At 37.1% G+C, this 16,043-nt stretch overlaps 1 protein-coding gene across 1 annotated transcript; it reads right to left on the bottom strand.

The window, feature by feature from the left end:
- Nucleotides 1–2,708: 2,708 nt before the first annotated feature.
- On the bottom strand, nucleotides 2,709–9,904 carry LOC107782249 (uncharacterized). Its single transcript, XM_016603113.2, has 4 exons — nucleotides 9,442–9,904; nucleotides 5,073–5,243; nucleotides 4,859–4,983; nucleotides 2,709–4,769 (listed from the first exon to the last, which is right to left on the bottom strand). Exons 1-4 carry the CDS (start codon nucleotides 9,496–9,498, stop codon nucleotides 2,945–2,947), a joined length of 2,178 nt encoding a protein of 725 aa, XP_016458599.1. The 5' UTR covers nucleotides 9,499–9,904; the 3' UTR covers nucleotides 2,709–2,944.
- Between the last annotated feature and the right edge of the window lie 6,139 nt (nucleotides 9,905–16,043).

Consider the following 16,043-nt stretch of genomic DNA (forward strand, 5'->3'; position numbering starts at 1 on the left):
ATATACCCCGTCTGATTTTTGCTAACGACTTCATTCTCCTTGCAAGAGTAAACCAAAAAACAAATATTGCAATTGTTATTGATTGCATTAAATGACTTCAATAATATGTCAGGACAAATAACAAATTTTACCAAATTATAAATCAGTTTCTCAAATAATACAGATGAAGCAAATAGAGAATTATGAAATCCTGATAAGTTACAGAACCGTTTCTTGATTTGGATATGCTTTAAGATAAATAAGGCTGAGTGCCTGCTAGAAATTAAGGTCTGAATTATAGTTAAACCAATCGTGAAAACTAGAAAGTCTGAATCATAGTTAAACCAGTCGTGATAACTAGAAAGTCTGAACCATAGTTAAACCAATCGTGAAAACTAAATAACCGCAAGGAACACAGGGAAACTCAAGGGACTATTATAATACCTTTGCTTAAATTCAGCACGGTCGCCTCTTAGAAGGTACCTTTAATTAGTATATAGTGTTAGAAAAATAATTTGATATCTCAAAAAGAAATATTTAAATTAATGTCTAGGATCATTCTTTAATATTTTTTCAATATGTTTTTATTATACCAATCAATTGGATATATTTTAATATCTATAACTGAAAATTTGAATAGCTTTGAATATAATAATTTTACTGACCTTGAATGGCTATCATTATGGCTATAAGAAAGTTGTTGTTTATAACGTTTTTGGCTTGATTGCCTTTAAAGTTAGTAACGTCTCTTACTGGAAAGATTTCTTAGCTTTGATAACGTTTTTGGCATTACTTTAATATGCAATGTTTCACTCTTGAAAATCAGATGTCCACTTTGGACTATATATAAGTATATGTTTGTGTTCATTTGGAGAGGTTACATATAGTGTGTATACGTGTGGATTACATTTAAAATCCCTGGATATTAGCTTAGTGGCTTGTGATCATTTCAAAAATTTAGTTCTTTCAGTTATATGAGATTGTAAATAGAACTAGCCTGTTAACACAAAACCTAAGACATTTTTTTTTTGAAAAGGAAAATTAGTGGGGCGGGACGGGTGTAATGCGGGGCGGACGAGGTGGGTGAATGCTGATGAAAATGCTATGTGAGGCGGGCAGGCGGCTTGAAATTTTGCGGGTAAGACAAACTTACACCACACTGCTTGCCATCCCTAAGCGCGACTAGCATTAACAGACTGGTCATATACAACCTAAAAGGCCTCAAAATGACACAACGTACAAGATTATCTTCAAGGAGGCAAATGCTACAATTCCAGTCTTCCAGAGGAGGCCCCTATTGCATCCTTGAAAATTGAAATAGTTCTCTCAACCTTATTGTTATTATTTTTCTTGATAACGTTACTGTTGTCCGAATTGGCTACCACACACATTGATTATTCCATCAATTACTTGTTATTTTACACTAGCACATGTATCAGATAACTTTACATTGACAAGGCAAAAATAGGCATCGCAATAATAGGCAGTCCTAGTTCATTAACTGCTAGATTGTACCCTTCACCCTATGTGGGCTCATTGTCTGGCTGTTGTATTTGTATATGCCTCATCGCATGTAAAGATTTGTCTTCTTGATTTTTATGTCAATTGATCCATCTCCTTACATCGTCTAATTATTTGACAATTTGGAAATCCTCTCTGTTGCTGGGAAGGACGTATGCTAGTAAATATCAGCTCCCAACTATGGTGAAAAGCATAAACTAACACAAAGTTGAGAAAACTACTGGATGCTTGACAACAGGGGCTAAAGAAACATCACCCCCTCTTTTTGATAAATCAAAGCGCTTCTGATTTGGACATTCTTGGCTACAAGAAGTAAGATTAGTATACTTGCAGCGAGGTACCAGTGGAAGAACTCCACCCAGTCAAAAGTATTGCTATAGCGAAGCTCTCTGTCTTAAGAGTTCTGCCCATTCATTCAATAAGTTCGGCACATTTCCCCGCTGTTTATGTTCCCAATTATCAGTGTGTTTGAGTATATGAATTGAATGATAATATTTGTGGTGAATCTTATCGGTGGTTCACTTGTCTATCTGCAAGAACGATTATGTCAAGTTTCGACTTTCAAGTGAATTTGTATAAGTTGTTGATAAGAACGACGCCTCTCTCTCTCTCTCTCTTGACTCAGGTTTTACGAACGAAAAGAATTAGCATCTAGACGAGTTTCGAATTGTAAGTTCCCTCGGATCTCAACTCTGTACTATTTTAAGACGACAAACAGACAAGATTGCGTGGTGGTCCACACAGCATTTCTTTCTCTTAATTTATATTGGCAGCTTTTATCCCCATTGATGTAATACTCTCTTTTTTCCCCCGAGTGATGTAATACTCTATTCATCTTATAAAGTTCTAAAATGGTTATCAGATCACATTGCTGGTATTATTCTATATGATTTTCACCACTTTTAAAGAATTTCAAATTTATTTGATTCTTAAAATTTTAATCTTAAACCAAATTTCCTCTATCAAATGCTTTATAATCTTTTTAGTTAATTGCCACTAACATAATGTGTAAATCAACATGCGAATTAGGATTAAGGGTGCTCTTAAGTCGGTATATTCTGCATGCCACTTTTATCAAGTGGGAAGGCGGAGTCTCATCTATGCATGCAGTATTCTTTGAAATTGGGAGCTTTCAATACCCAGAATTATGAACCTAGGGCTTCCTCCAGAAGCTTGCGTCAAAAACCAGTTTCATCAATCTTTGAAACTTTTTCTTAAAACAAAAAAAGGCTTCATTAAACTTGTTAGAAGAAAAAAATTCTTGAGGCAAGAAAAGCGCTTCATCCAACTTGGAAGTTTCAAATCAAAATTTTTCTCATATAAAAACCAACTCACTCTAAATGTCTAATCTAAGTCTAAAAGGGCCGCTTTTCAAAATTTCCCCAAAGAAAAAAGGAACACGGGATCCGTATGCTTAAACTGTGCAACTGCCTTTCTCACTGAATCATGTCCTACCAGTAAGTTCCCCACCTAGCTTCATTCTCTTTGGAGCCGGAGCTTCCAACATCCCCCCAGACCTCCATTGTTTGGACATATCGTGTAGGAAGGGACAAGTGGTGCCATTTAGGCATCCCTTTGGTGTGTTGAAGAAAACGCAATGCTTCTGAAAATTCAGGCAGGCCTGGTTTTGTTTTAGGTTGTTAAACGATTCTGGTCCTTGCGTATTGCCATAAGGATTGATATTTTGTAAGATTTCTTGATCCACATATTCACGATTTTCTCCATGCTGCTTGATCAGAGATTTGTAGTAATTGATATCCTTGTGTAGAGGGGCAGGACTACTCATTGAGGAGAAAGAGGATGTGTGGCCAGTATTTGATGAATACGACTTTATTTGCAGCTCAGGCTGCATAGCAATAGGACATTTTGCCCTCGAGGAAACCAGTGAAGGAACTAACTCAGAATTGACGAAGGGCTTCCCTCCTATATTATCAGGTGCTCCATATTCATTAATCAGTTTCTTAATCTTTTCCAAATTTAGGTCTGAAGTTGGGTGAACTAATGGTTTACTCCCTCTAATGTCTGCAGTTCCTACATGAGCAGAGGTCCTTTGTTCATTAACCAATTTACTTTTCATGGATGTTTCAGGTTTAGAGACCGCCAAGGGCACAGATTTTGCCATTGGCTTTGGTCCAGATCCTGCATGGGGAGCTTGGTATTCATTAATGGGCTTGTTAATTACCTTATCAGGTTTTGTCCTAGGCAAGGGAACCAGTAGATCCACTGGCCTAAACATGACAGCAGTTCCTCTTTGTTCATTAGCATTTCTTACCTCCAGTGACCGAGAAAAGACGGTTGAATCAGCAACAGATTTGCGATTTTCATTACCAGCTATCTGCTTATCCAGAGAATCAGCTGTTGACCTTGGGGTGCTACTAGAAGGAACAATAGGTTTTGAGCCAGATGCAGCACCAGTTTCAGGATTGGTAGCCACGCCGTGTTTGTTCATCAGTTTCTGTATCTGTTCTGGGTTGCTAAGAAGCTTAATCAAGAAGTCAGTATCAATCAGACTACCCTGCTCTTGACTTTTTGCAAGTGCAGCTACAGCTGCGGCTACAGCAACCATCAAATCACCCTTAAAACCATGTGGAATCTTCTCAAGGATAGATTTTTCATTAGCAGGTGGATTTGAACAAGGTTGAGTTTTGCGCGGAGGGACACTCAGATTTTCAGTATTTGATTGATATTGGGGCACACAGATGCCATTAGCAGGTGGCTTTGGAGAAATTTGATTTTTGCACTGAGCTGCGTTCAGGTTTTCAAATGCTGAATGACACTGGGTAGCAGGGTTGTGGTTAGCAAGGGACTTTGCCAAAACTTCAGCATGGTGCTGAGGAATCTTGGGATTTTCACATGTGGATGGAAACTGGGTGACAGGGTTGTGATTAGCAGGTGGCTTAGGAGAAACTTGACGTTGCTCAGTTCTGTTCAGATTTTGACATCTTGAAAGATATGGAGCAGATTGACCGTTAACAGGCAGTCTAACACAAAAAGGAGAGTTACTCGGAGGTATCCTGAGATCTTTGGAGGTTGACAAAGCCTGGGGAAACGATTTTCCACTAGCAGGTAGCTTTTGAGTAGTATCTATACTGATAGATGATGATGAACTGTTAGGTAGGCATGGGTCTAGCAATTTGCTGCTGATGTTTTGGGATGGTGTTGAATGGGACGAAACTTCTACAGCTGCTGCTTCTTCGATGGGAATTATTGGAATCACTTGAGTTTGGTTATCATCATAAAATTGGTCCAGATCCGACGAGGTGGAAGGACTATAAGCCAATAGGAGAAACAAGGGATCACAATCAAGTAAATTGGGATAAAAAAGCTATAAATCTAAGAGAGTCCAAAAACTACATACTTGGGAGGAATTGCAGACCGAGAAGGATAAACCGCCTCAAGCACTCTCTTTTCCCTATGCTTCTGAGCCTCTGCTTCTTTACTTTCTTCACCAGCAACCACACACCAACTCTCATTCAAAGTAAACTACCAATAACAGCATTAAATGGGCTATTACAACACTGCAGAAACCAGACAAATAAAGGCAACCTCCTATCATAAAAAACTTAGATTACCTTGGGAGGGCACTTCCATTTAGCCAGAGGTATGTAAGGAAGCCTCTCTTTTGATTGCTTCAGACAATGTCTTCCTTCAAATGATGGTCTAAGTGATGGCTTCAACTGAAGATGATGTTGAGATCCCCTACCGACTTTTGATGGGCAATCCTCTTGTAGGAAATGTTTTACCTATTGAATGGTAAAATATGCACACTTGCTAAGGAGAACTAGGAAAAAGCTAAAGCATATCAACGTGCTTGATAAGTAAAACTGAAAGCATGTCAATCTTGCATGTCATGAAGAAAATACTACACTTAGAATATCTCCTTGGAAAAAAGAGGGGGAAGGGGGGGGGTTAAAAAGAAATACAGTAACGGCAAAAATCCATTTCTTCATGTTTGCTTTGCCTTCAAAAAGTGGGAAACGATTGTCAATTAACAACTCAAACATTTAGGTGCCGCTATGATGTTCTGCTATGGTCCTCAAAAGCTTAAATAGCAAGGTGCAATCAACGACCAATAAGCATGACTCTTGAAAAGGGATGTACTTTTACCAGTCAGGGCTCGTTTAAAAATAGTCACCATGACATTGACAGATTATAATAGGGATAATCATAAAAGAACTATTTGGTGTACGTTGATATGGATCACAGACACCATCACCATTATTTTGGTTAAGCATCATCTGATCATGAAATGCCTTTAATTACAAGAAACTTAAGAATTTTGGTAATTGCACTCTGTTGTATGAGTGACTTGAATAAGTGCTTTTGTTCAGTTTTCCTTTTTTCTGTCCAAATACATTTAATGGCAAGATTCTCAGCAAACTTTTTCATGCTCGAGTCTTGAATCTCCGGATTTACGACTGGCCCACTAGTAGAATCTTGACATACTTTTTTGTGCACTTGATTCTCCTAACCTGCCACTAATTTTGTTCTTTGGATCATTTATTTTTAATAATGGTAACAGCTTATATATATAAGTATCAGCACGAAAGGAAGTGCTGCAGCCATATCTCTAGTTCAAAAAGGAAAGAAAAAGTGAGTCCTTGTTCTTCGTACAAGGATACTATAACATCTAAATGTGAGCTTACATCATCTAAAAATCCTCTTTACACCACAAATGAAACAAAAGAATGCAATTCATTTATAACATCTTTGGATCACTACTTTGTCTAATTCATTTATAAGGCTACATATGGTAGCTGTCTTTAATTTTCTTTTCACGATTTAGTATAAATGAATTACTGCCCTTTTTGTCTTCTTTCCTCTAATAAGCTCCGTTTCCTTGTCTTAAGAAGAAAAAAAGTTTCTTTCTTTTTTCTTTTGGATATTTAAGTAGCAAAATGATGCTTAAGAAGATTATTTTGCAGATTTATTCCCCGATTTTTTCAGTTGACAAGTAAATAGAGCATAAGTCAATAATTTTCTGATTATTCAACACCAACTTAATCTACTTATATTGCTCTATATAGCTATAAAATTGTTTCAGAAATTTTTGCAAGGAAAAAAATTCACTAACAGTCTGATTACAAAAAATACTTCAATCAAGATGTATAAAACTGGTCATAAATTCCATATTTACCTTGTAGTATGGTCTTATATGGGGAAAATAGAGTTTTAAATATTTTTCCACAAGATTGACATCAAGATTTTGTTCTTTCCACCAAAGCCATCATCATTTTGATGGGCAAAATCTTACATGGTTCTTCCTTTCATCAAATGTCATGAAGTTCTCCAAACATGGCAAATTAGCAACTAAAACTTTTAAAGTCAGTATAATGACCAAATTGTCATGGAAATGGCATAACTTCTAAGAGTCTTCATCCCGATTTGTTTTCCTTTCTGATTTAGCATGAGTAAGGAGGAGTTAAAAGTTCAATTAAAAGCTAGAAACATGTATGGACATTTGGGCTAAAAATAGATCTTATGCCACTGTAATAACTTTTAGGATAAACATTTCTTAGAAATCCTTTAGGTAATGACATACTGAAAAAATGTGATGAATAGTGTAGAAAGAGTAACATTTCTTAGAAATCCTTTAGTTACCAGTAAGGAGGTTGGGGCAATGTACTTGAAACTTTTGAGATTATTACATAGCATCCGAGCAGCAGGCTTTTTTTAAAATGTAAATTACCAAATTTTTGGGACTTAAATGGAGAAGACAGTATCCACGCGGAGGGAATTAGGCTTTGGAAATCGTGATAAGTATCAATTTCATCAATTTCCTTCATTTATGATATGTTTACAGTTCTTGCAGCTGTAATTTATAAGCAACTCTGCAAGATACAGTTCCAGTTGAAGAATCTTCTCAGTTGATACCAACTTATGAACTTAAACAAGGAATTTGTTAGCGTAATAACATTTATCAAGTTACTTCCTCGTCCTTGCATTACCATTCATTAGGTATCTTGTTGATATCTTCAATAAATATAAGGCCAAGAACAAAATTTATCAAAGTTCTTGGCCAAAATGTAATTCAAAGGACTACCTTGTGGGTTGGGAATTGATATGATTCTAAATGGAGATTTTTTAATGAATATTGTGAAGGATCTGCGTCAAGCTGCATCTTTCTTTTTATATAATATATCCCATTCTAAAGAAACTCTTGGACGAAACAGCACAGACACCTCACATAAATAAACCTGCTCCTCTACCAGTGTTGATCTCATTTCTTATTGTTCATCCACACATGCAGCGAATATGCTGAGGCCTTTGTCAACGAGCATCGTGTATGATCAAGTTTATAAATGAAAAGCTTCTAGTAACTGTTTACCTGAATGATAATATGGACGAGTTCGACATTCATCTTGACGCTTGATAGTACTTCTCTCTCATTTTAAGTTGATTTGAATACATGTAAGTTCCCTTTCATAAGTTCTTTTCTTTATCCGTAAAAGAATATTCTATAGAATAGCAGCACTAAGCATGTGCTGTGGCGTTACAAACAAAAGTATTTACATTCTTTCCTAATTCTGAATATGTGAACCTTATGTTGTCCTTCTTTTAGTCCTGCCACTAGATATTACTTTCTTTATTTCATTCTTCTTTTAGATAAATTTAAGTTTCTCTTAACAAGTTAGATACCTGTATTTTACATTGTTCGATCATATGTAATATAAGAGCTTCGGGCAACTGTCTACCTTAACAATAGCATTAAAAAGTTCAGCCTTTATCTTGAAACCGAATAGTACTTTCTCCCTCTAATTGAATATTGTTGGTCTTTCATCTTGCCACCAGATATTACTCCCTCCGTCCCAATTTACACGACTCTTTTCATTTTGGAACGTCCTAAAGGCTTGAAACCATTTCATTTCTTATACAAATTTCATAAGTTCAAATTCAATAGACTATTCAAATCTATACTTTGATGTGTTGTTTTTCCTTTTAAACTTATTTTCGAACATTAGTACAATATTTCTTCTACTATAACTAATACACTAAGCAAGTTAAATGGACATATTAAAAATTCATGTCCAATCAACTACTATCATATAAAAAAGGATGAATATCAATAAAATCATTTTGACTTGTATAGAAAAATGCATGCTCAATCAAATACTAATGTATGTTTGAAATTACTAGTGCAAAGCAATAAAGACAAATTAACAGCAATAAACCAATATGATAACTAATAGACAGACACACATCAAGAAGCCTTATTAACTACATGCTCTGGTGCCATCCAATTATAAAAACGCAATGGCACTTAAAATTTGAATTTTAGCAAATACTGATGAAGCTCAATACCTTTCAACCATAAAGATAAACAGCAAAGTCAAAGCTCGAAAGAAAAATCAGTGGCCACTAAGCCTTACGAACCTAACAGCTGAAAACATTACTTCTTGGAGGAAAACCAGAAGTTTCTTTTGTCTACGTCCACTTCAAGGAACCTATAGACACTAATACACAACTCAAATAATCACTCAAGGCCTTTGACTCTCTCCCTCAAAGCTATGTTTCCTTAAATTTTATTTTTATTGGACAACGGTGGTATCTGGGCCAGCTTGTGTACACCTGGATTAATTCCATCGGGTACATGCTACCTCCCTAAAGTTTCAAATTTTATCTCATCCAATTTCTTTACCCTTTAGTCCTATCAAAACCCTTAATCTCCTTTTCCAGATTTACAGTCTAGAAAAAACCCCACCTAAAACTGATTGCAATATTCTTCTACAATCCTGCCACTCATATATAACATCACTACATCAGGCAGCCAAACTAAAATAAACTAATACAGTTAACACAACGCAGCGAAACTAGTTAGCATCTATAAGGCTACCTTATCAAAAAAAGAAAAGAAAAGAGACTAGCCTGAAATTGACTCAATAAAAATAGACATAAAATTCATGCACTAGAAGGCTGTGTATGGAGTAATGTGGTGTATACCTGACAAAGATTAGGTCCAGTAGCCCACGAAACCCTGTTTGATTTCTTCAATTCCATGAAATCCCTTTAAATCAGATGGAACTAATTATTAGATTCGAAAACACTCAAATTTCTTTTAGATAAAAACGAATTATTTCCGCCTCCAGAATATTAATGCAAGTTATCGCTGCGTCGTGAAAAATGTTAAGAATAAAAGTCGGAAGCTGAGATTAGAGTAATCTACAGAATACGAAAACCCTAGAAAAGAAGTTGAAAGGCGCCACGGGATGCAGTTTTGTTATATGGCTGCTGCTGCTGGAGTCTGGAGATATCGTTACACGTCTTTTCAGGTTTAGCGCTTACAGCTCATCATCATGTCTGTTTTATATTCAAAAAGAAAAGAGTACGTACATTTATTTGGGATTTAGTCCTTTTTCTCTTTGGATTGTGAAATGTACTCCTTTCTTTCCTCTCCTTTACCCACAGGTGGATTTTGTTTGCTATATCAAATAGCTTTAGGAATGCATACGTAGTAAATTATTTGTTTTTTCTTTTTATTTTATTTCTATCTTCCTATGTTTATATGTGGTGTCTGATTAATCATCACTTGTATAAGGTAATTCTATTCATCAAGTTTTAGACAAATAAAAATAAATTATACTGTACAATATTACTAGAGTTTGAACGCATTTGTTCCATAGTTATATTCCAGCTTCCTTAAATATTAAGAAATAAATCATAGGGTATAATATTACTAGATTTCATCACTCATTACAAATAGATTCATTTGATGCCCATATACTAATAATAGGTTTAATTGTTTTGTTATGTAAAAGTCTGTTCATAATTATGATTTATTGTATGAATCCAATTTGTATTTGAAGTCAATAGAAAAATAAAAAATAAACAAATTACAACAACAACAACAACAACAACAACAACAACAACAACAACAACAACAACAACAACAACAAACCTAGTTTTATCTCATAAATGGGGTCTGGGGAGGGTAATGTATATACAGACCTTACCCCTACCTCATAGAGATAGATAGGTTATTTCTGATAGATTCTCGAAAAAAATAAACAAATTAAAAAAAAATAATTAGGTTTCCTTTTTGAGGAAACGCGACCCAATTTCACTAAGATATATACCACAAAGTAATGCATTCACATATTAAATTTGAGGTCATGGGTTTCCATTAAGTATCCCATCAAGCAAGGTTAGATCTTCCCAAAGCATGAGTAGGGAGTATTAATTTTACGATAGGCCGTAATTATTCATTTTTTGGGGTAGTAATTTGGCTCTTAATCTTTTTCGCTGACGGATTATCATGTAGGGAAATGAAAGTGTAACGTATGTTCTATTCTTTCCAACTCTGTATATAATCTTCCCCGTCTTCTTTATTATATGCATTCACCCAACGATTCTTTCAAAATGTAATTTGGAATGAGAGATGTAAGAACTAAGGCAGATGCATGTGACTCTGAGATTCTATGAATATTTCATTTCCTTTAATGCTTACTAACATGAACATTATTCACAATCATAATAAAAGGAAGATTGCTTGAATTAGCATACTGCTTTTTTTAAATTCATTTAGATGTCACCTCGTGCTTTACAACTTCTTTACTACCCTTGTAATTAATCAATCCTTAAAATTAAAAGAATATTTAGAGAAAAAGATTTATTCAATTATTCAACCAATATTTATGCTAAATGAATGACAAAAGACTTTTTATGTCACGCCCCAAAACTGAGGAGCGCGACCGACGCTCAACCGAGTGGCGGTCGAGCAAGCATGTTAGACACTATCTACCCGACTCACCTATGATCCAGAGAAGGCACGCTCTCATTAGTTAGGCAGTTAAAAGTTCATACATATATACATAACTAAGTCGTTTCATTTTGTTACATCATTGTTAAGTTTCAAAATACATACATCCTTATGACTGAGCGGAACAAGAGCCCAAAACACAACATGATCCGTTGACCTTTCTAACACCCATATACAACCCACATAGTGTCTACGGATCCTCTAAAGATACAAAAGAGTGTAAAGAAGGTGTCGGCAACAGGGCCCCTACTATACCTCAAAACACATAAGCAACAAAAGATGCACAACCCCGGAATGAGATGGGGCTCACCAAGTCAGCAGGAAAGAATGAGCACTACTATCACTGGTCAGTATCCTCCACTATGGAACCACTTGCATCCATTAAAGATGCAGCGCCCCCGGTAAAAGGGGCATTGGTACATGTCAAATAGTACTAATATGAAAACCAAACATCAATTTAAGAACTCGAAAGTACATTATGAATATGATGAATCAAGGCAATAATAGAATAGCAAAGATAGTCGTTTAAACCAAAGCAAGCTTGTCAAGAGTAGTCATTAACATTTATAGGATTTAAGATGAGATCCTCTGTAACCATTTCCACATAAAGCGGCCTCGCCGCCTCACCCTAATGTATGCGGGTGGAGGTGTAAACATAATACCAAAATCCTACTCAAGCGACCCTACCGCCTCACCCCAATGTATGCGGGTGGAGGTGTAAACACAATACCTATTTTAACACAAAGCGGCCCCGCCGCCTCACCCCAATATATATGCGGGTGGAAGTGCATCAATGGCACCAATACCTACACAAAGCGGCCATGCCACCTCACCCCAATATATATGTGTGGGTGGTGGTGCAATAACAATACCAAAATTATACACAAAGCGGCCCAGCCGCCTCACCCCAATATATGCGGGTGGAGGTGTAATCCCAATCACAATCTCTACACAATTTGGTAAAATAATTTTTCCACATAAATCACGACTTGGAATCATAACACGTAGATACACAATCCATACTTTGGAACACGTCTTCAATTTATAATACAATATCATGAGAGCATTTGAAACACGAATTAAACATATATCTTTACCACAAAACTTATTCGGAATACTCAACTTGTAATAAATATCTTGAAACTTATAAGGACATTGGGGTTCCAATTCTTAAAGAAAAGTTTAGTCAACACACCTCAATGGAGCTTCCTTAAACTCTAAAATATTCCGAAATTCATAGCAACTTCAATCTATTTTTAGAAATATAACAAACTGAACCGAAAATTAGGAGGAGGATCATGGTTCTAGCTCATTCGAGCATTTTATCAAACACTAGGTGTGCATTAAGGTTTCAAAGTCTTTTTATGGAGGATTTCATCATTTCCCCAACTCATTCTCTACAATTTTTAGCTCACAACCTTCCCACATTCTTTGATAACACATGCATGTAAGATAACAACCCCCACACCCAACATTTGTCTCTCTATTTAACCCATTTTTGTAAAAATTAAAAAATGAGAGCTAGGACATAGATTCTTACCTTTAGGGTGAAGATTTCCTTTGTTAATCCTCAATGGTTAAGCAAGAATTGATGGATAATAGGTTGAAAGTTGCTTCTCACTCTAGGAACTCTCTTTCTAACTCTAAAATATCAAAAATGTGCTCAAAATGAGCTATGGTACATATTTTTAGCGAAATAGGGTCGGGTTTAAAAACTCAAAAAATGAAGCTCCGGAACAAGGTCTATGATCGCATAATCGATATGCGGACCGCATATTGGCTGCATAATTGGTGTCCAGAACTGGCCAAAAATCTGATTGGGTTTGCGGTCACTATGCGGTCCGCAGACCTGTTCCGCGGTCGCATAGTGCACCGCAGAACGATTCTGCGATCGCATAGTGCACCGCAGAACCTCCCTCCGAAAAATTCCAAAGAAGGATGTGCGACAAGAGTGCGGCCTGCGAAGTGATTATGCGGTCGCATAATAGCCGCGAAATTGACATAAAAATGGCCCAAAAGACTGCTCCACTATGTGGCCATTCTGCGGTCCGCAAAGTGGTTCTGCGGTCACAGAACGCGCCGCAGAAATGCCTACTTTTGCTCAATATTTTCCTTCAACTCCCCAACGCACTGTTCAATCCAAATGGTCTGAACCACAGAATCCGAGTTTTTAGGAAAAATTTCACGGGGACTTACATCCTCCCCCACTTAAGATCATTCGTCCTCGAATGAGGGTCAAGGTTCACTATTAGGATCTTATGCAACTCAGTTTTCATACCACACACCATCAGCCCAAAATTTGACTAACTCCCTAAATTTTTAAAAATTTCGCCAGAGTCTCCATTGTAACTAAGTCTATCCACCTGTCAGAGAGCCCGAGAAACACATTATCAAAACATATATATAATCCAATGACGCAATATAACATAATAACAACCCCTACGGTGGCCCCATGAGCAATATATTACCAGAAACAGAACACCCTTAACATCAACTGTACAAAAGATACATAATTCGTAGAAGGCAACCCTTAGAATTTTCATAAAACACAACTTAATAAATACATGGCTATTCAAACAAATAATGATATTTTTTCTTCATTTCCTCCTCGGCTTTCCAAGTAGCCTCTTCAACCTGTTGGTTTCGTCATAACACTTTCACAGAGACAGTTTCTTTATTTCTCAACTTTCGGACTTGCCGATCAAGAATGGCTACTGGAATTTCTTCATATGATAGTTTTTCATTAACTTCAATGGTCTCAACCGGCACAATAGCTGACAGATCTTCAACTACCTTCTTCAACATAGACGCATGGAATACCGGGTGCACTAATGACATCTCAGGTGGTAGCTCAAGCTTGTACGCCACCTCACTAATCCTCTGGATGACTTTATACGGTCCGACATACCTCGGACTCAATTTTTCTTTCTTACCAAATCGCATTACACCTTTCATGGGGAAAATTTTTAAGAATACCCAATCATCTTCTTTAAACTCCAAATCCCTACGATGAACATCCGAATAGGACTTCTGACAAGTAGTCTTCAACCGCTCCTTAATGATATTAACTTTTTCTATGGCCTGATGCACGAGGTCTGGCCCTATCAACTCTGCTTCCCCAATCTCGAGCCACCCAATGGGAGATCTACATCTCCTGCCATATAATGCCTCAAATGGTGCCATTTGAATACTAGCATGAAAGTTGTTGTTATAAGTAAACTCTATGAGTGACAAATGATCATCTCAACTACCCTTGAAGTCGAGAACACAAGCACGCAACATGTCCTCAAGCGTCTGAATAGTCCGCTCTGCTTGCCCGTCGGTCTATGGATGGAAGGTTGTACTAAGATTCACCTGTGTACCCAAACCTTGCTGAAACTTCTTCCAAAAATTTATCGTGAATTGAGACCCTCGATCGGAAATAATGGAAACTGGAGTGCCATGCAACCTGACTATTTCTTTGATATACAACTAAGCATATTGTTCCGCTGTGTCGGTAGACTTAACTGGCAAAAAGTGTGCTGATTTCATGAGTCGATCCACAACCACCCAAATTGAGTCAAACTTGCGCAGAGTGCGCGATAGTCCTACCACAAAGTCCACATTAATTATTTTCCACATCCACATTGGAATTTCTATGTTCTGTGCCAACCCACCAGGCCGTTGTTGTTCGGCCTTTACTTGCTGACAATTCAGACACTTTGCCACAAAGTCCGCCACATTCCTTTTCATGTCATTCCACCAATAGACTTCCTTGAGATCATGATACATCTTCGTAGACCCTGGGTGCACGGAATACCTAGAAGTGTGAGCCTCGGTCATGATTCTTTCTCGGAGATTATCTACATTTGGAACACATAGCCGCCCTTGGTACCTTAGTGTACCATCATCCATGCCAAGAGTAAAAGCCATAGTTTTATGTTTTGAATCCCCTCCTTCAATTGCACCAAAAATATATCATTGTATTGCTTCTCTTTGACTTTTACAACAAACGATGATTCAGCCCTGTTTTGTACAATTACCCCTCCTTCATTAGAGTCTGCAAGACGAACTCTCAAACTATCCAATCGATGAACTTCCTTGGCCAACGGCCTTTGACATGCCTCCAAGTGAGCCAAACTACCCATAGATTTTCGGCTAAGAGTATCCGCCACAATATTGGATTTTTTCGGGTGATACAGGATATCGATGTTGTAATCTTTGAGTAACTCAAACCATCTTCTCTGCCTCAGATTCAGCTCCCTTTGTTTGAAAATATATTGAAGACTCTCGTAGTCCGTGAATACATCCATATGGACCGCATAAAGGTAATGACGCCAAATCCTCAACGCAAATACCATCGTTGTAAGTTCTAAGTCATGTGTTGGATAATTCTTTTCATGATTCTTGAGTTGCCTAGAAGCATAAGCTATCACCTTTCCATGTTGCATTAATACACACCCAAGCCCAATTCTTGAAGCATCACAATATACCACAAATCCATTTGCACCTTCTGGTAAGGTCAACACCGGTGCCGTAGTCAATCTCGATTTCAACTCCTGGAAGCTCCTTTCACAAGTATCGGACCATTGGAACTTAACCACTTTTTGAGTCAATTTAGTCAACGGAGAGGCAAGAGTAGAAAATCGCTCCACACACTTTCTGTAATACCCTGCTAAACCTAAGAAACTGTGAATCTCGGTTGGTATTGTAGGTCTAGGCCAATTCTTCACCACTGTAATCTTTTGAGGATCAACCTTAATTCCTGCTCTGGAGACAACATGGCCCAAGAATGTGACAGATTCGA

The sequence above is a fragment of the Nicotiana tabacum genome, chromosome 17, assembly GCF_000715075.1.
Source record: "Nicotiana tabacum cultivar K326 chromosome 17, ASM71507v2, whole genome shotgun sequence".
Lineage (NCBI taxonomy): Eukaryota > Viridiplantae > Streptophyta > Magnoliopsida > Solanales > Solanaceae > Nicotiana > Nicotiana tabacum.